This window comes from Stenella coeruleoalba, assembly GCF_951394435.1.
Source record: "Stenella coeruleoalba genome assembly, chromosome: 11".
NCBI lineage: Eukaryota > Metazoa > Chordata > Mammalia > Artiodactyla > Delphinidae > Stenella > Stenella coeruleoalba.
In genome coordinates, this window is record NC_137157.1 from 46443560 (window position 1) to 46464240 (window position 20681).

At 44.1% G+C, this 20681-nt stretch overlaps 1 protein-coding gene across 4 annotated transcripts in view; it reads left to right on the forward strand.

Moving 5' to 3' along the window:
* Window positions 1–20681, forward strand: part of PTPRB (protein tyrosine phosphatase receptor type B) — a 114123-nt gene that overhangs the window by 66350 nt on the left and 27092 nt on the right. For all 4 annotated transcript variants that reach the window (XM_079936692.1, XM_079936693.1, XM_079936694.1 and 1 more), the window contains 7 exons: window positions 1529–1798; window positions 5626–5889; window positions 7708–7971; window positions 8715–8996; window positions 12620–12898; window positions 13414–13563; window positions 15798–16041. In XM_079936692.1, coding sequence (XP_079792818.1) covers window positions 1529–1798; window positions 5626–5889; window positions 7708–7971; window positions 8715–8996; window positions 12620–12898; window positions 13414–13563; window positions 15798–16041 — 1753 coding nt within the window. The remainder of the gene's footprint in view (window positions 1–1528; window positions 1799–5625; window positions 5890–7707; window positions 7972–8714; window positions 8997–12619; window positions 12899–13413; window positions 13564–15797; window positions 16042–20681) is intronic.

Consider the following 20681-nt stretch of genomic DNA (forward strand, 5'->3'; position numbering starts at 1 on the left):
ACTAGATGTCTTCCGTTCTCATGACCACTTATTTAGTTGTGGGGCATGGGCCTCTGTACTGTGCCCTTCTCTGTGTCTGTTTCATATACGTATATCTTCAACTATATGTCAAGCACTATGTTAGAAAATGGGAATTCAGCAGCAAGATAGAGCCCCTGACCAAAGAAGCTTACGATATAGTGGAGTCAGGTAAAAGGCAACTAAAGTATAGCATGATAAGTGCTAAAATAAAAGTAATGTCAGGATACTACAGGAGCAAACAAAAAGAGTCAGGGAAGGCTTCCAGGAGGAGGTAACATTTTAAAAGATACTAAGAAATTATCCTGGTGAAGTATGTGTTGATCTGGTTCCAGCAGAACAGCAAAGGCCTGGACAGAAGAGAAAGCATGGCACATTTGCGGAGCTATACACTACTTATGCTAGAATAACGATGTGAGCCATGTGGCCAAGTAGGTAGATGGACCTAATTTCGAAGGGCCTTGTATGCCTTGTTAAAGGGTTTAGAATTGTGGATAGCGATTAAAGGGCCATCAGCATGGCATGCTATGAGAATCTGCCAGACACTGTGTACAGTTAGAAACAGTGGGAAGTGAGGAAACAAGAGACTTGCAGTACTGTGGGTGAGAGATGATAGTGTCCTAGGCTAGTGAGGAAGAGAAGGAGAGAAGTGAAAAGACCCAAGAGATGTAAGATTTAGGAGACAGGAATGACAAGACTCGTGTCTGATTCTGTAGAAAGGTGAGTGTGACAAGTTTCTGGCTTGGATCAAGACTTGGACCAAGACTTGGACCAACAAAGGGCAATGAGGAGGTGGTGGGAGGGAGATGAGCAGTTCAGTCTGGGCATCTTGAGGGTTGGGGGGGCGGTGTCTGTGGAACATCCAGAGAGGGATGTCATTTGCAAAAATAGATGAGAGATCTGAACTGAGAGTTTAAATTTGGGAGTCATCACCACATGGCTAACAATTCAAACCATGGGAGTGGATGAGATCTCTTAAGGATATTATGTAGAATGAGAAAAACTATAAGTTTAGGACATAAAATATTATTAACAAATAATACTATCTGGCCTCTCACATCAGGAGCTGTAGCACAAACACTGTTACATGCTACTGCTTAGGTCAAGGCTTAAAGCTTTGACCTGAGTTAATCTTGGGAATGAAAGTCTAAACAAGCAACACCATTCAGTCATCCAAACTGTATTCATTGAATGTAAATTTGTTCAGCATTCTTCCACTTTCTAGATACATCGATATGCATCACTCTGCATATTTATCAGTGTCACTTCCACTAGTTTTTCTACTTGTTTGACTTCAAGATCCGTCTAAATCAGAGAAAGAAAAAAAAAGAGAATCTAAGCAGTTATACAGATAATTCAGGCCAAGAAATACTTTCTCCTAAGGGCACATGGAAAGTGTCAATGATGCAACCATGAGGCATCATCTTCCATCTGCAGTTGATTTAGGGAAGTTTTTCTCAATTGGTTACTTAACCCTAAGTGATGGAACTGGCCTCTCTTTTCTTTGCAGTCCCAGCATCCGTCCAGGGAATAACTGCAGACAATGCATACAGCAGTCACTCCTTAATAGTAAGTTGGCAGAAAGCTGTTGGTGTGGCAGAAAGATATGATATCCTGCTTCTAAGTGAAAATGGGATCCTCCTAAGTAACACATCAGAGGCAGCCACGACTAAGCAGCACAAATTTGAAGACCTAACCCCAGGAAAGAAATACAAGATACAGATCCTAACCGTCAGTGGAGGCCTCTTTAGCAAGGAAGCCCAGACTGAAGGCCGGACAGGTAATTCGCACAGCTTGTTGTTTCGTACAACACCTCCCTGTCTTGCTATTCCTTAAGAACTGTAGGGCCAAAGGGATGAAGCAACACTGGGAGATGATATATATTTCTTGACACAGCAGGGACATTCACCGTGATTTGCCACTTCCGCCAGTCGGCCTATTCACACAGCTTTCAGCCCACCACACTCCAATTCAGATTTTGCATCAAAACTGGCTCTATTCATTTCTTATTTCTGCTGTAATAAATTGCCACAAACTTTGCAGCTTCAAACAACACGGATTTATTATCTTATAGTTCTGGAGATCAGAATCTGAAAATAGGTTTTATGGGGCTAAAATCAAGGCGTCAGGTCGCAAAAGGACTGTGTTTCTTCTAGAGACCTCGTGGGGAGAAGCCATTCCTCACCCTTTTCAGCTTCTAGAGGCCACTCACATTCCTTGCAGCAGTGGCCTCACTCCAACCGCTGTGTCTGTCACCATATCGCCTTCTCTGCTCTCTTGCCTCCCTCTTCCATCTTTTAAGGACTCTTGTGATCACACTGGTCACCATTCAGACAATCCAGGATAATCTCAAGATCCTGAACTTAACCACATCTGCAAAGTCCCTTTTGTCACATAAGGTAACATATTCACAGGTTCCGGGGATTAGGACATGGGCATCTTTGGGGGCCATTATTCAGACAGCACCACTGGTCTAACTGATTATTTATTTATTAAGCACCCAGGTCTGAAAGGGGTTTGATGTCGATAGGGACATAAAGCTAAGTTAGGCATGCTTCTCGCCCTGGAAGAAGTGACTGACAATTGGGGGAGACAGACACATGGACAAATAATGTCAACACATTGTGATAAGGGTTGTTTGTGAGAGAGGGATGTCCAGCATCAAGGGGAGCATGGAGTCAGGTGGAATTGGGAAGTCTTCTTGAAAGTGACCTTTCAGTACTGTCATGAAGGATGAAGCAATTCTCCACGTGGAGAAAAGCTAGAAGGACACCCAGTGCAGACAGACGACCATGTGCCAAGACAGGGAGGTGTGAGAAGGAGCGGGGAGATTTTGCGGTGGCCGAAGTGTGTGTTACATGGTGGAGACGTGAGGCTGGAAAGGCAGGTTCAGGCCAGATTAGATAGTGCCTGGCGTGCCTTCCTCAGGAATTTATTTTTCATCTTATAAAATAAATAAAAGGAGACAATAAAAATTTTTCAGCCAGAGAGTGAACGTTCTGTAATAAAAATTTGTACTTTTAAAAAAAAAGGTAGGGGCTTCCCTGGTGGCGCAGTGGTTGAGAATCTGCCTGCTAATGCAGGGGACACGGGTTCAAGCCCTGGTCTGGGAGGATCCCACATGCCGCGGAGCAACTAAGCCCGTGAGCCACAACTACTGAGCCTGCGCATCTGGAGCCTGTGCTCCGCAACAAGAGAGGCCGCGATAGTGAGAGGCCCGTGCACTGCGATGAAGAGTGGCCCCCGCTTGCCACAACTAGAGAAAGCCCTCGCACAGAAACGAAGACCCAACACAGCAAAAATAAATAAATTAATTAATAAACTCCTATTCCCAACATCTTCTTAAAAAAAAAAATGGCCCACAACTTCAGAATTATTCTAAATAAACTAGTCTAAGCATGTAAATAATAATTGTTGTTGCTAATAAATAAAATGGATGCTTCTAAAAAAATAAATAAATATTAAAAAAAAAAGGTAAATCAGATGGCGATGGGGGATAGATTGAATGGAGAAGAGACCAAAGGTGGGGAGACAGTCTCATAAATGAACTTGTTATTGATCACCTGGTGTGTGCCAGGCACTGTCCTAAATCCTGGATACACAGAAATGAATAAAACAGCCTCATAGTCATGAAGCCTATATTCTAGTAGGGGAGAAAGGCAATGAAGAAAATAAAGAAGTAAAAAATGTAGTACGTTAAATGGGAATAAATACTGAGGAGAAAATTAAAGCAGGAAGTGGGTTAGCAAGTGCTAGACGCTAACAATTTTAGATAGTACAGTCCTGAAAGGTTTTGTTGAGAAGGTGACATTTGAGTAAAGGTCTGAAAGAAGTCAGAAAGAGGACCGTGTAGATATCTGGGGAAGAGCGTCCCGAAGCAGAGCAAACAGCAAGGCGAAGAACCTGAGCTGGGGGCGTTGGAGAAGCAGCAATGAGGCCACTATTGGTAGAGCACAGTGAGTGACGGCAAAGTGAGGGGAGGTGGTCAGAGAGGTAACTGGGGTCCTAAGATGATGGCAGTCATAGAAACGATAAGGGTCCAAAGCAGAACTAATGCAGGGGCCCTGATGAAGAATAGTAGATATAGTCAAGAAATAGTCCTGCATTAGATAAGATGGCATTTGGTGGCTGGGTAGAGTATAAAAGGAGGAACAGAAGAAGATTCTACAGTTTCTACCTGGCAGAAGATGATTCTATTAACTGAGATAAGAGAAGCAGGAGGAGAGAGTGTCAAGGAAAAAGATACAGGGCTCAGTTCTGAACTGAGTTTGTGATGTCTGAATGTCTTGCAGAGAGAGGTGATCAATAGGTTATTGATAATAGGGGTCCTGAGCTCAGAAAAGTGAGCTGGAGATAAAGATTTGGACAAAAATTCTAGTTAAATCCATGTTTTAGTCTGTTCAGCATGCTATAACGAGAATACCGTAAACTGGGTGGCTTAAACAACAGACATGATTTCTGGAGGCTGGAAGTTCTGGAGGCTGGAAGTTCAAGGTCAAGGCTCCAGCAGATTTGGTGTCTGGTGAGGGCCCATTTTCTGGATCACAGGGAGCATCTTCTCACCGTGTCCTCACATGGTGGGAAGGATGAGAGAGCCCTCTGGGGTCTCTTTTATAAGGCACTGATCCCACTCATGAGGTCTCCACCCTCATGGCCTAATCATCTTCCATTCGCTACCCCCTGAAACCATCATTTTGGCCTTTAGGCTTCAACATGAATTTCCAGGAGGGTAGGGGTGGAGACACAAACATGCAGGCCATAGCGAGCCATAAAGTGAATGAGACTGACTGTTTCGCTAATGTTATAGAATATGAAGGAGACAAAGGCTGAAACCATGGGAAATACCAACTTTTAAGGATCTGGCGTAAGGAGAGGGGAAAAGCAAAAGAGCCTGAGAAAGTGTTTGGAGAAGAGAACCCAGGAGAGAGGAGACAGATGTCCTGTTCTATTTCCACTGGCATCTTAAGACTTCCATGGTATCAGACAGCATCTGTGCCAACAGTTTGGAAGCAGGTCATTTCACCTTGCCAGCAGGTAGCACGGAAGGCCAAAAAGGTTCCAAAATCCTAATGTAAACCTTTTCTAAAAAATGGTTTTGGCTTTTCCTCTTCCTTCTCTTTCCCATGTCTCTGAATCTAGTTTTCTTTTTCTGCCTGATTTTCCCTTTCTTTCATACCTAGTCTCTCCTTCCCACTGCCCTTCCCTCCAATGGTCATTTCTTAGCTCTCAGAGGGCACTCAGAGATAGATTGCTGGTCTCTGATCTAGTTCCTAGTACTGGAAAAACATTTAGTCACACAGGTCAGACTAACATTTATTTTACATGCAAAAAATGTCTTTAAAGATAGTTTTCCATTAGTGGGGTTTTTTGTTGTTGTTGTTCTCTTGTGGTTTTGCTTTTTAACATTAACGGCTTCAGCCTCGCTAATTCACATTATTCGGATTTCTTTGCTCTGGGGTCTCCATGTAGTCAATATTCTTAAAGGCAGGGATGGTGTGTTTTGAGCTGCTTGATGGGAGTGTGGCCATCTAGGCACCAACCCCGGGCTGGGTCAGGGTGGGCTGTACCAAAACTCAGTCTCATTCTCTTTCTCCTCAACCTTTCTAGTCCCAGCAGCTGTCACCAACCTGAGGATCACAGAGAACGCCACCAGACACCTGTCCTTCAGCTGGACCCCCTCAGAGGGGGAGCTCAAATGGTACAACATCTTTCTGTACAACCCAGATCGAACTCTTCAGGAGCGAGCTCAAGTTGGCCCGCAAGTCCAGAGCTTCTCTTTCCAGAACTTGCTACAAGGTCGAATGTACAAAATGGTGATTGTAACTCACAGTGGGGAGCTGTCTAATGAGTCTTCCATATTCGGTAGAACAGGTAAGACCTGAACCCAAGCTGTAATGAATAGCAGGGAAATTGTCACAGTACTCACTGGCTTTTCCTTGATTTGTCCTTAGTTTCCTGTTCTACCCAGGGTGTAGCTTTGTATGAAATTTGTGACCTTTATATGAAATTTCTGACCCTAAATCAGACCTTTGATTATATATCAGAATAGTTTTTGCACTGGTTTTTGCTTTGTTTCCTACACGTGCTTACCTCATAGAGTTTAGTGAGAAAAATGAATCTGGCTCCTCTACTTGCCAGCAAACTGCTACGCGAGGGTTATAACCCATCAGGGCTCAATTCAAGCTGTGCCTTTCAGCTTTCTACAGGAAATAGATGGAGTGGAGAGCAGGTCCAAAGAAGGGCAGCTACAAATGGGGCCAACAAGCAAAGACTGCTGTGAATCAGAAACACAGCACTAGATGAAGTGAACACAAGAGTTCCAGGAAAATGAGAGAGAGAAACATCTCTGGGTTTTGCAAATAAGAAACTGAATCTACTCTTTCTCCATAATTTGAGTCCATTATCTCATTTTTTCTATTCAATTTTTATTCTTTTTGAAAATATTTATTTATTTATTTGACTGCGCCGGGTCTTAGTTGCGGCATGTGATCTCTTGAGTTGAAGCATGCATGTGGGATCTAGTCCCCTGAGCAGGGATGGAACCCCGGCCCCCTGCATTGGGAGCGCTGAGCCTTAGCCACTGGACCACTAGGGAAGTCCCCAATTTTTATTCTTAATTGACAGTTGTTTTTGAGTGCTCTTGTGTGCCAGGCACTGGGCTCACTGTTGCACTAGGAGAGTAAACAAGACTCACAGGGCCCCTGACCTCACAGGGCTCTACACTAGCAGAGAGGAGGAGGGGACGGGACTGCAGATTTTAAAGGGTGATGATTTTGGAACGCCTTAAATCCTCTGAAGGAAATAAACATTATGTTATGACACAGCGTGACTCGGCAGGACAAGACTTAGAGACCCCTTTAGACAGAGAAGGCTTTTCAGCTGAGACCCGAAGGTGAGAGGAGCCATGGGAAGAGCTCATTTTAGTCACTCAGCAGGAGTTCTCAGCTTGTCTTCTGAGGGAATGAAAAAGAGCAGTGGATAAGCCATGAGTGGAATTTCCTAGATGTTACCATCTTCAGGGCCATCTGCCCTAGGCACGTCTTCCCTTATCTGCTCATTAATGTTTAAAATTCCTCCAACAAGGGGCAACAGTCTTCACTCTCCAAAGAATCATGAAGCTTACATACCCACGGGACAAGTGCCAGCCTGACTAATTTATACTATGGTAGAAATGACTGTTAACACTTCACTTCCCAAGTGAGGTTCCATCAGTATAGATTTTGGGGGAAGAAAGGGCTGAGAGAGAGAACTGAGAACCTAAGAGAGGATGGAGAGGAAGTAAAGAGGCCCAGAGAGGGATGTTATGGGATGGTGGCCCAAGTGAGATGGGCCAGACTGGAAGGGGCAGGAACATTTTATGAACAACTTTCAGGGCTTTTTATATCCTAAGTTATGAACTATTTGACCAGTCTTAGTCATTTCTGAAGATTTCACTTTATATGTTTACCAGAAGACATGTAGCGAGCATACAGAAGTCACCACCTCTTGTGCTTTGTTTTATTTTAATTTGTGCCAGGTCTCTAGACCACATGCCCCTAAACTCAAGTGACCTGAAGTAGAAGCAAGATCTGACTCTACAATAAGCGCTACTCACCTGTACACCCAACACAGCTCATGTTTTCACCTGTGGGCCAAAATGCCTTTGTTTCTATCTGTCTTGTTTTTAGTAAAGGTTGTCCTTCTCTTAAGTCCCAGCCTCTGTGAGTAACCTCAAGGGATCCAATCGAAACATGACAGACAGTCTCTGGTTCAGCTGGAGTCCAGCCTCTGGGGACTTCGACTTTTATGAACTGATTCTCTATAACCCCAATGGCACAAAGAAGGAAAACTGGAAAGACAAGGACCTGACGGAGTGGCGTTTCCATGGCCTCGTTCCCGGAAGGAAATACACGCTGTGTGTGATAACTCATAGTGGAGATCTCAGCAACAAGGTCACGGGGGAGAGCAGAACAGGTAAGAAGCCCAGTGGCCAATGGCCAAGTGTTGGTGGGAAGTAGCTTCCGCAGGCATGTTTTAATTACGGTTTTATTAATAAGAAATAAAATCGGTAATGATGTACCATGTGCTAGCCCCTGAACTTGAGAAGGCTCTGTGATAGAATGGGTGAAGGAGACAGACTTTGGGTGAAAAGATCTAGGTCCTTGGCTTAGCTCTACCACTTACCTGTGTGAAGCTGGGCAAGTCACCGAGCATCTCTAAGCCTCAGCTTTCTTATCTGTAAAATGGGGATAGTCATATACATCATCATTGTGTTACTATGATCAGTGCTTTCTAAATTTTCTTATTTCTTGGGCACACACAGATAACATTGGTATCTGTGTACCACCCTGGGGTCAATGAACAAGGCTCTCTGCAATTGGATATAACTGTCTGTGGACTCTAGCCTTCACATCCCCAAATCTGATGGAATAAATATCTTCTCATACTTGTAATCCATTCAGGGCAAGCTCATGCTCCACAGCACCCTGGTAAAAACTCTCTGGTTATAAAAATTAAAGAAAATGTACATAAAACACTTGAGGACAGTGTCTCACACGTAGTAAACACTGTCAATGGAAGCTCTTGTTCTTATGTTATCATATTACCTCTTCCTATGAAGTACGTTAAACGTATGTCTGATGTCGCTCAGCTATCTTATTTATATATGTTATGGCATAGAAGTGATTGCATGATTTTTTACTTGCTCACACATACAGCCCCAAGTCCTCCCAGTCTTATGTCATTTGCTGATGTTGCGAACACATCGTTGGCCATCACCTGGAAAGGGCCACCGGACTGGACAGACTATGATGACTTTGAGCTGCAGTGGTTCCCCAGAGATGCCGTCACAGTCTTCAACCCCTACAGCAACAGAAAATCAGAAGGACGCATCGTGTATGGCCTTCGTCCAGGGAGATCTTATCAGTTCAGTGTCAAGACTGTCAGTGGTGATTCCTGGAAAACCTACAGCAAACCAATTTTTGGATCTGTGAGGACAAGTATGACATGTCTTGATTCTCAGATGAAGTGGGGAGGAAGTATGTGTTGCAACATCTTATTCCAATGGGGCTTGGTTTAAATCCACATTTTTACCTGAAATAGGTTAGATTTGAATTCAGACAGAAGTTCTATATAGATTTGTTCATTTATTCAACTTTAACAACAAGAAATAATCTCTGCCCTCATGGAGCTTACAGTTGAGTGGGAGGTACTATCATTAACAAGACATTTTGGGTGTGATGAAGGAAGTATTTGGCACTAGAGAAACACAGGGTAAAGGCATCTGACCCAATAAAAGGGAGCTTCCTAGAAGAAGAAACATCCAAATCAAAACCCAAGGAAAGGGCTTCCCTGGTGGCACAGTGGTTGAGAGTCCGCCTGCCGATGCAGGGGACACGGGTTCGTGCCCCGGTCCGGGAAGATCCCACATGCCGCTGAGTGGCTGGGCCCGTGAGCCATGGCCACTGGGCCTGTGCGTCCGGAGCCTGTGCTCCGCAATGGGAGAGGCCACGACTGTGAGAGGCCCACGTACCGCAAAAAAAAAAAAACACCCAAGGAAAGAGTAAGACTCACTGGGTGGAGATGAAGAAAGAAGTAAAGAATGTTCCAGGTAGAGAGAATAAAAGATTCCAAAACCAGGCAGGAGGCAGAATAGAAAGGAGTTTAGTTGGCCAGAGGATAATAGGTAAGGATTAGGAGAAACAGGTCATACAATGTCTTGTGAGCCATGGTGATGATTTTGAACCTCAGTCCATTGGAGCCACTGAAGGATTTTCAGCCGAGATATAATCAAATTTGCATTTTAGAAAGTCACTATGGGGGTGGAACAGAGAACAGATCGAAAGGGGCAAACTAGAAACAGAGGGACTGGTTAGGACATACTGCTGTAAATTCTAAAGATGAAAATACTTCAACAATAAAGTACATATCAGTTTCTTCCCCAAGGGTTTTTTTTTTTTTTTTTTTTTTTTTTTTTTTTTTTTTTTGCAGTACGCAGGCCTCTCACTGTTGTGGCCTCTCCCATTGCGGAGCACAGGCTCCGGACGCACAAGCTCAGTGGCCATGGCTCACGGGCCCAGCCGCTCCACGGCATGTGGGACCCTCCCGGGGGCACGAACCCGCGTCCCCCGCATTGGCAGGTGGACTCTCAACCACCGCGCCACCAGGGAAGCCCCCACACAAGGCATTTTGAGATAAATACCACAGACCTCAAAGAAACAGAAGTTTTTGGTATAGGAACCTCAATCCAAATATTTATTTTTCAATAATACCCAGTAAATGTAGTTTCTGAGATCAGATCAAATAGTTATTGGTTATTGATAAAATACGAAGTTGAAAATTAGAAATTTAAGCCAGTAGCTGTTTTGTTAATTCAACAAACATTCATGCTACAAAAATTATAACTCTTTGGATATTGTATCCAAAGAGCAGTTTGGGATCAGATAGGTGTGTGTCAAGAGAAATATGTGAAAAAGAACGAAGAGTTTTAGTTTATAGCCAGATCAAGAGGGGTTTGCAGTGGCATATTGTGGGCTGTGTGATTGAATCACAGGTGTTAGAATCCGAGAGCTCAGTTGAGGTTGGGCTGGTCAGATCGCATCTGGAATATTGTATTCGGTCCTGGATGCTAGAATTTAAGAGAAGCATTTACCAAATGGGGCGTGCCCAAGAGGAAAGCAGCCGGCGCCAAGAGGGGCTCGATGCTGAGTTTTACGGGGAATGGCGGAATGAACTGTGAGGGTTGCATTAGTTCAGATTGGGTTTGGCTGTGGGTAACAGAAGACCAGAGGATTAAACAAAACAGAAGTTGAGAATTCTCATGTAAAATCATTCCAGTGCCCCATTTCTCACAAACACACTCCAGCCATGCTGAACAGCTTGCACTGCTCCACCAGCCACCTTCCCACTCCTCCCAGCACCACCCTTGGTGCCCAGGTTCGTGGTTTTCTCTGCCTAAAATGCCCCTCTCCCAATATCTAGGCGAGGTGTCATCTCTGCGAGAAAGGCTTTGCTAACTCCTGCCCACCGCTAACGCCGGAAGCAGAAAGTTGTCTGTCACTTCACACAGCATCCTCTTCCCCATTTCTTCTGGTACATTCTCTTTTCTACCTTGTATTATGACTGGTTTGGACTCATCTCCCTTCCTAGAGGTTACAGCTAATATCTTATTCACTTCTGTACTGTTGACAGTCTCTAGAAGGGCACATCGCACACAGTAGGTACTTGTTTCTTAGTGAATGGAGATGTAACCTGAGTCTTGGAAAACAGGCAGGATTTAGAGGTGAAAAGGAGGAGAGACAAGGAACTGAGGGAAGAGATCAAAGCAAATTTCCATATTATACTTTGTGTAAATTATCAGAATTATGGATTAGGCAGGATGTTTTCAAAGAATTTCTCCAAAGCTGAAAGAGGAGGTGTCTTTGGGTCTCAGCTGTGACTTGGTTTGAAGGGAGCTCAAAAGATTAACACGCAATTAATGTTTGAAAAGACACAATTATTGTCTGCCTCAAAGGCCAATTCTTCCTCTATCCTGAAAAATCCTCGGCTTGATTTTTTTTCCTAAATCATCCTCATCTAACCTGCTGTGACTTAGCTTACATTTATAGACCTTGATATGAGACAGGAATTCGCTCAGTAGCACGCAGATGCCGAGTGTTTGGTGAGGACAGTGACTCCTGTAACAAAGCACGTGTCAGGGGAAGGGGGGTCGTGCTCCAAACCAGAGCAACAGGTGCTGCCGCTGGGAGGGCCAAGTAGGTCTACACATAGTTCCCAGAAGAGCATATATAACGGGGTAACCTACATGGTTTGGTTGTTAACTTGCACGGTCACGTGACTGCTTTTCTTTCAGACTCATGGTTGTGTCACTCACAGGAACAAATCAGCTGCCATTCAAGTCCCTACTGAGTCAGGCACTCTGTCAGGCAGAGGAAAGTGAACGACCATAAGCACAGGGGGATGAAACAGGGGGATGGAAGAGTCTGGCATATGTGGGGAATCACAGCAGTTCAGTCCCTGGAGCATGGCGTGTGAGCAGGGAGGGGCAGGCGAAAAATGGAAGACAGGGACAGAAGCCAGATGCAGAAGGTAAAAACGTCAGCAATGCCATTTCTTTCCTCATTTTAAGAACTAACATTTATTGAGCAGTTAGCGCGCCAGCCACTGTGCTGGGTGGCTGTGCATGTTTCAGCTCATTGAGTCGTTACAGTAACCATAGGAAGTAGGTATTCTTCATTTCCCCACTTTACAGATAGGGCACAGATATGTTAAATCACCTGCCCACGAGTGGTCGCTGGCAAATAGAATTTGAATTCAGGCAGATCAAGCTGCACCTCTCGGCTACTCTGCCCCACCTTCTATCTGACTTCTGCCACTTGATTTCAGTGCCCACGTGTTTCCAGTCACAATGGTACCCGGTGATTTTTCTAAAGGGACAGAATTTTAATGTTTAGTGTTTCTCAAAGTGGAGTCTCCTAGGCAGAAATCCCCTTGGACATCTATGAAAGACAATTCACATGAAGATTGAGAATTATTTGTTTAGGTCTCTGAGCTACTTGGAGCCAAAGGAGCTAAAAGGATGTCTCACAGAGTTGTGAAAAGTGTCTCTTCCTGTCTCTTTTAGAGCCAGACAAGATACAGAATCTGCATTGCCGTCCTCAGAACTCCACGGCCATTGCCTGTTCTTGGATCCCTCCCGATTCTGACTTTGATGGGTACAGCATTGAGTGCCGGAAAATGGACACTCAAGAAGTTGAGTTCTCCAGAAAGTTGGAGAAAGAAAAATCTCTGCTTAACATCATGATGCTAGTGCCCCATAAGAGATACCTGGTGTCCATCAAGGTGCAGTCAGCCGGCATGAGCAGTGAGGTGGTCGAAGACAGCACCATCACCATGATAGACCGTAAGTGTCCCCGGAGGCGGGCACAGGGCGTGTGCCTTTCTCCGTGGTATCCACCACCCCTGTTCACGTGCATATGGCTCACCCACATTAGTGTGTCTTGTTGTCACTTGAAGAGGATCTGAAAGGCTCTGGGAAGTAGAAACACTTCTCTGTGTAACGCATCCTGGCAGCAAACAAGTTAAATGATCTTAAAGAACCTGAATGAGTTAGTATTTAAATACATCTCTTTGCCTGACACAGTTAGAGCCATAATGGAGCTTTTAAGCAGTTTGATGCTACAACTCCAGGAAATCCTGCTGAGGAGCTGCCTCTTTCATTATGTTTAATGTGCTACTGGCAAATCACTTCCTCTGCCTGCTTCCCTTCAGGAGAGGAGGAGGTTTTCTTGATTCCAAGCATTACACACACACGCACACAGTCTGATGTAGGTGAGTAGAGATCTTCATTTCACTGATAGTTTATACGTAAAAGCATAGTTGTGACCCTTCTTGGTTCCCTCCCCACCCTTCTTCCAGGCCCTCCTCCTCCACCTCCACATATTCGGGTGAATAAAAAGGATGTGCTAATTAGCAAATCTTCCATCAACTTTACTTTCAACTGCAGCTGGTTCAGCGACACCAATGGAGCTGTGAAATACTTCACAGTGGTGGTGAGAGAGGCTGACGGTAAGTGATCACGAATTAACTCTGCTGTAAGACACAGGATTACTTTCCCAAAAGTCACTGTGGGAGCTCCTTTTGTGACAAGTTTTTAAAAGAAGAAAACTGAATTTTTATGTCATTTCACTTTCTCTCTGCTGGATGCAGGGAGATGTAACAGAAAACTGCTCAAAGGTTCTTTCCGCAATAAAGCCTATTATCTGCTGGGTTTAATTATTAAATGGGTGAGTAATATTAATAGCAACTACATCAGTAATAACAGTAACCATCATTTCTTGAGCCCGTACTATGTGCCAGGCACTGTTGGAAGTGCATGGCATGTATTGACTCATTCAGTCTTTGCTACTTATTCAGTCCCGTTCAGCTCCCTTGTTCTGCCATTAAGCAGCTATATGCTTCATCTGCCTTCTCCATTTCCTGGCTCAATACCTGCACCAATCATACACTCCCAAACCACCCACCAATTCACAAAAATATTCAAAAGCTTAAAAGAGGGGAAAAAATGATCATGAAGAGCATTCCTCCTTTCTCTACTGAATTTTCAATAATATGTTTCATTATCTAGTCCACTAAATTATTCAGTGTTACCCAATCCTTATGGATCAGGCAAATACTAGGTAATTCTTATAATAACATTCCATACAACCACCCGGTATGATCTTTAGAGCTTATTACATCAGCATTTATCAAATCATCTGCAGGAGTGCTGTATCTGGGGACACACATGTCCATATGTGTATTTGCCACTGAGGTCTTGTGTGTTATTTCTCCAAAACAAATGTCTGTGTCTGGAATGACATTAATATATTCTACATGTCTTATATTTTTCAAAATTGTTTAAGGTGCTGCACTGGAGTTTCTTATGCATCCCAGACTATTTTGACTATTTTAACCCATTTGTGGGCAGTGGGAAGTTTTAAACCTGCCATGACAAATGTTGGAGCTAAACAGTATTTCGTTCTCACTGTGTATTTTTACATTTTATTTAATTGTACTAGAGCTGGTTATGCATAATTAAATCAATAATTTCAAGGGTCAGTGCTGCATTCCAAGTTTCCTCACACATCCTAATTGGAGATAAATAGGTTAACTGTAGAGAGACTTTAAATTTAAGTAGGCTGCCCTGAAGACAGTGTTTTCCTACCTGAATATAAGGCAGTAGCTGAAAAAAAGTAATACCCCAGAATTCAGCCTCGTGTGCTCCAGCCAGGTGGGTTTCAATTATTGATGTCCATGGAGATGGGCTGTGCTCCCCCTGGTGGTCTAAGATAACAACCCATCTCACAGAACTGTCATTTAGAGCATATATACTCTTCCTAAAGGCAACCTTCCTTTTAATTACTGCCAACAGGATAATATTTCTAAGATCCATTCATTTTTGAGCAAATTTTATTAAACAATAAAAGTTTAATAAATTGAGATTGAGTCCAGGACATAAAGAAGCCCCACAGTACCACTCCTTAAAGTTCACTGTAAATGGTATCCAATCTCTATAATATTTTCCTTCCTAATTATGCTTTCCTCCAGCCAACATCAAAACGAGTTTGCAGTGCCAAAACACACAGCAGGCTGGGTGGACAGGGGAAGAGTTCTGGGAAGTGTTCTGCATGAGGGACCAAATTCAAGCCAGGATTAAGCTGTACTCAAGATAACAGAGCAGGACACGGAGCAATTATCAGACTGGGCACGGCACGGGGAGCGTGCCTATGAGGCGACTGCTCTGGCCTCAGACCTGATTGCTCTTATCTCTTCCCCATTTCCCAGGTCATAGGGATCTCCTTATTCGCTCAGCTACAATGGTTATTGGCAAGGTAGAGACCTTTTCGAGTGGCTTGACTCTCACAGTGGGGAGTGTCCAACTTTCTGGAGTTACGGACACATTATCATTTGATACATGAGCCACCCTCTCGTTCACATGTATTTTCTTTCCTAGAAAAATGATAGTGTATGTGTGTGTGTGATGTGTGTGTGTGTGTGTGTGTGTGTGTGTGTCGGTGTAGATGAATATGCATATATAAAATTTTGTATATGCACTATTTATTTTTATTTTTTGCTTATTTTAGAAAAAGTGAATTAAATTAATTTCATTGGGAGAATTTCATAGCATCCTTTGAGATGACAGGTTCTGCACTCCAGGGATGACTAGAGATAGTGGGTGAGGAGGTAACCTCAGAAACCTGGTTAGACATGACTGAAGTCACAAGAAAGTCAGTGCTTCACTGTGGGTTTTCTCCCTCCAGGCAGTGATGAGCTGAAGCCAGAACAGCAGCACCCTCTGCCCTCCTACCTGGAATACAGGCACAATGCCTCCATTCGGGTGTACCAGACTGATTATTTTGCCAGCAAATGTGCGGAAAGTCCTGACAGCAACTCTAAGAGTTTTAACATTAAGCTTGGTGCAGAGATGGAGAGCCTGGGTGGAAAATGTGATCCCAATCAGCAAAAATTCTGTGACGGACCGCTGAAGCCACGCACGGCCTACAGGTTAGATGTGTTACCGTCATTTTGCTAGAAGGGACGTGCTCCATCACTGGGCGCTCAGCTATCTGGGCCTCTGATGCACACGAGCTCCTGTAGATTAATAACCTGCGTTACAAGAGTGCTCTACATTTTACTAGGTAATTTATAAAAGTTGTGTTCCTGCCTGCATTCACAGGTAATGTGTAAAGAAGGCTTTCGCATGGTGCAAAAGCTCCCATTCGTTATGTGAAGAATTGAAGGTTCTTAATAGATTGTCCTTTCTCCTAAAACTTCTCTAGTATGAATCAGACAATTTACTTACCATGTTAACAATTGTGAAAATGTCCAAATAGAAAGATTGAGTTCAGGGAGACTCAAGACATATGAGGTTTTATCTTCCACTTTTAGTGAGGACTGGAATTTACCTTCTAAGGCATAAAAGACGAAAGTGCTCTTTGGTCCAGATAGAACCCTTGAAGGGAAAGGCCCCTGAATGAGTGGAAGCACCCTCTTCTCCCAGTAAGATGGCAGATGAAAAGGAGCAGCTCTTTGGTTTGGCCCCAGGGAGCACTACTACAGCCAACAGGCCCTTCCATCTGTAGGAATTGTCTGTGCCCTTCATCTACACTATGCTCCCCGAAAGCAGGTATAAGCATACACAGCCCCCCAAACCAGGATCCCCAAGAGATAGAGAACCTAGGCTTCCATCTTGGATATAAGGCCACAGGCATCCAAGATTAATACTTCTGCAGAGGATGTGCCTTCTCTGTTGGGTGTTGGCAGAGCTGATATCCAGCCAGTATGGCAGTCAGTCAGGTTCTCTATGGGCCAGTGTCCATTCTGGTTGGCAGTGTCCAGGTCTTATTAATACTTGCATATTTTGAGTATCACCCCTGAATTTCAGCAGAAACTTTTCTGCCAGCTCCAAAAGGAGACAGTGACACGGCATCATGTCATTCTTAGCCCCTCCCTTGCATCAACAAAGGCAGGCCAACAGTTGCCCTAAAACAGAGGACTCACTTTGAGCAGGAACTCTGTATAGCTACCTCTGCCCAGGACTCACCACAAAAGTGCTACTGCCACACAGCCAAGATTGGCACCTCCAAAGTAAACACACACAAACCTATTAGTGATATTTGCTTGAGGACAAGGCCATAGGAGCCTACCTGGAGGAGATGAGATCTCAGACAGAGCAAAGGAGAAATATAAAAGAGATCAGAACGCCGGGATCCTTTAGTTCCTATTAGAATCAAGAGTTGCCTCAGCTCCTTGGTCACTTGGGCTCCAGGAAATTTGAGGAAAAGTCTCCTAAGGGCTATTTTCTCTTTGTGGGTTGGAAAGTTGAGGCTGTTTTTGTTTGTTTTCTGGTTTGCTTTTTGAAAGAGAAGGAGAGAAGATGACTCATTACTATGTTTAAGAAAGAGAACAAGGGGCTTCCCTGGTGGCGCAGTGGTTGAGAGTCCGCCTGCTGATGCAGGGGACATGGGTTCGTGCCCCGGTCTGGGAAGATCCCACATGCCGCGGAGCGGCTAGGCCCGTGAGCCATGGCCGCTGAGCCTGCGCGTCCAGAGCCTGTGCTCCACAACGGGAGAGGCCACAACAGTGAGAGGCCCGCATACTGCAAAAAAAAAAAAAAAAGAAAGAAAGAGAACAAGAAGCTAGAGAGAGTTCACGTGTGGACCAGGCCCCCAGTCTCCCAGCACACTCCTTCCTGTCCATCACGGCAGCCAAGGTCCTAGGAAGAGGCCCTGCAAGTGGAGTTCCAGCACTGCCACTTTTCAGCTGTGTAACCTTGTAAATGGCATTTCAGTCTCTAATTCTCACTTTCCTCATCTGCAAAACATCACAGGACTGTCCTGAGGAGTCATGTAGATGACAGATCAAACCTAGCCATGTCCCTTCTAGATTAAGGTCTTTCAGTGGTTCCCATTCATTTCCAGGAGCAAGTGAAGATTCCAGAGCAGGGCACACAAAGCCCCCGCCTCCTCCCTCCTGCCTGCCCCGCCAGCTTTGTCTCCCACCATTTGCCCCAAGTACACTCTGCCCTTTTGCCTTGCCCTGTTCCTCTGAGTTCCCTTAAATCTGGCTCTCTTAGACCCCTGAGCCTTTGCACATCCTTTTCACTCTATTTGGGATGCCCTCCACTCTCCCGTCTGACTGGTGAATTGCTTCATACACTTTAAAGGCCAGCTCAACCTGCAACCAACCCGCGCCACCCCTGTTAACCCACAGCTGGGCAGTAGGGCCCTCAGCTACATTTCCACAGCACCCAGTCTCTACACCCCTCTAATCCTGCAGTTAGCAGTGGTTTTTAGCCCTTTGTTTAATAGCCTACCCTCTTCACTAGGCTTCAAGAGCTCACAGTCCAATAGGGGAGACAGACGTGACATCGGTCACAAAACAATATGGCAAGTACCGGGCACAAAAGAGATGCCATTAAGTGTTATGAACAAACAAGGAAATGAGCCAAGATGCTCTATGAAGGGTTACACATTCTTATTATAGCTTAATCACCTCCTGCCGCACTAATTTGTTTTCTAGGACACAGCTTCCTCTATTTCTCCACATTTCGTTCACTCCTGTGAACAGCATGCCAGGCAGATGATGCTTGATACGAGCACAGAGAACCGCACGCTGAGTGACCCCCGTGTGGCAGCTGCTGAACCCAGGCTCTGTGCAGGCAGAATTCTGCCTGTCTCACGACGATAATCACCATGGTGACCCTCAATGCTCTCAGGCATCTTTTTCTTCAGAGAGAATAGGTAGACAGGAAGGAACATGGAAAAAGAAAAATTAGGACTGAAAAGAAATGAGAAATGCTAGGTTTAGCTGATACGCAAGTTTATTATGTCAACGAATGTATAATGTGTTTCCGTTCATTGTTGGGTTCCTACTATCCGGGTATATAATTAGCGTTGTTCCATATGGGAGGAGAATGGGCGGATCATGATGGGTGAGAAGCAGTTTGGTGGTTGGGGAAGTGCTGATCTGTTTTTGTTTCTATTCTAAATAGAATAGCAATGTGACCACGATCAGGTTTCAGCTTCTCTTGACCTCATTTTCCTCAAATGAAGGAAATTGAACCACATGATCTGTAACTTTGTGCTATAGAATTCTGATTTGGGACACATTTAAAGTTGAAAAACTTACTATCAGATATCAGTTCATTAAAATAATCTTATATACATAAACAGAAGACATGTCTGTAAAATATGGGCAGAGATGTTGAAGGACATAAGAGGGGTATAGGTAAATAAATGCTATGAAGTTTCAAAAGGCTTCTTGAAGGAGGTATCATTTTGGCTGGGCGCTGAAAAGTAGGGAAGAATTTGAAACTATGGAGATAGAGGCAAGAGGAGATTCACAGTGCAGAGGCAGAAATACACAGATTGTTTAGAGAAGAGCAAATACTCCCATTTGAAAGTGGGGGTCGTGTAGAGGGGTAGTGGGGAAGACAAAAGCAGGAAGATAGGATGGGACAGGATTCTGAATAGGTGCTAATTGCTGGGTTAGGAGATGTGGTTGTGGTGTCCATTACTGGAAGGGTTTAAGGGCAGAGTTCCTGTGGACCTGCTAGTTTTAAGCCAAGCCTACAGTAAGTCATTATCTCCTTCCAGGGTTCCTAAAGGACCTTATTCATCTGCATCCATTTTGTACTTTGCGTTTGCACCTACGAATCCCAGAATTCCAGAGCAGGACCTGTCAAGGTTGTTATACCCAATGCTTTTATTTTCACAGTTGAGAAAACTGAGGCATAAAGAACTTTGGGGACCATTCACCTAATCAGTGACAGTGAGAGCTAGACCTCAAGCCCTATGCTTCCTAGCCCAGGCCCTTTTTGCCACCCCTCCAACAGAAGTCACTGCTGTTAAACCAAAACTAAGCCAAGAGGAAATAAGAGAAAGAGAATTGGACTACGAGTCAGAAAGTCCTGAGTTTGGTTCTCTTTTACCAGCTTTCTCTATGATCTTGAGTGAGAAATGGAATCTCCCCAAGCTTCAGGTTCCAAATCTGTGAAATAATATCATAACCTTCTTATACTGGAGAGGTTGGAGATGGTCAAATAGAATCATATTTATAAAAGTTCTTCACACTTACAAATCACTATACAAATAAAAGAAACTGTTTTTAACATCTTTATTGGAGTATAATTGCTTTACAATGGTGTGTTAGATTCTGCTGCATAACAAAGTGAATCAGCTATACATATACATACATCCCATATCTCCTCCCTCTTGCATCTCCCTCCCACCCTCCCTATCCCACCCCTCTAGGTGGTCACAAAGCACCAAGCTGATCTCCCTGTGCTATGCGGCTGCTTCCCACTAGCTATCTATTTTACATTTGGTAGTGTATATATGTCCATGCCACTCTCTCACTTCGTCCCAGCTTACCATTCCCTCTCCCCGTGTTCTCAAGTCCATTCTCTATGTCTGCATCTTTATTCCTGTCCTGCCCCTAGGTTCTTCAGAACCTTTTTTTTTTTTAAGTTCCATATATATGTGTTAGCATACAGTATTTCTTTTTCTCTTTCTGACTTACTTCACTCTGTAGGACAGTCTCTAGGTCCATCCACCTCACTACAAATAACTCAATTTCGTTTCTTTTTATGGCTGAGTAATATTCCATTGTATATATGTGCCACATCTTCTTTATCCATTCAT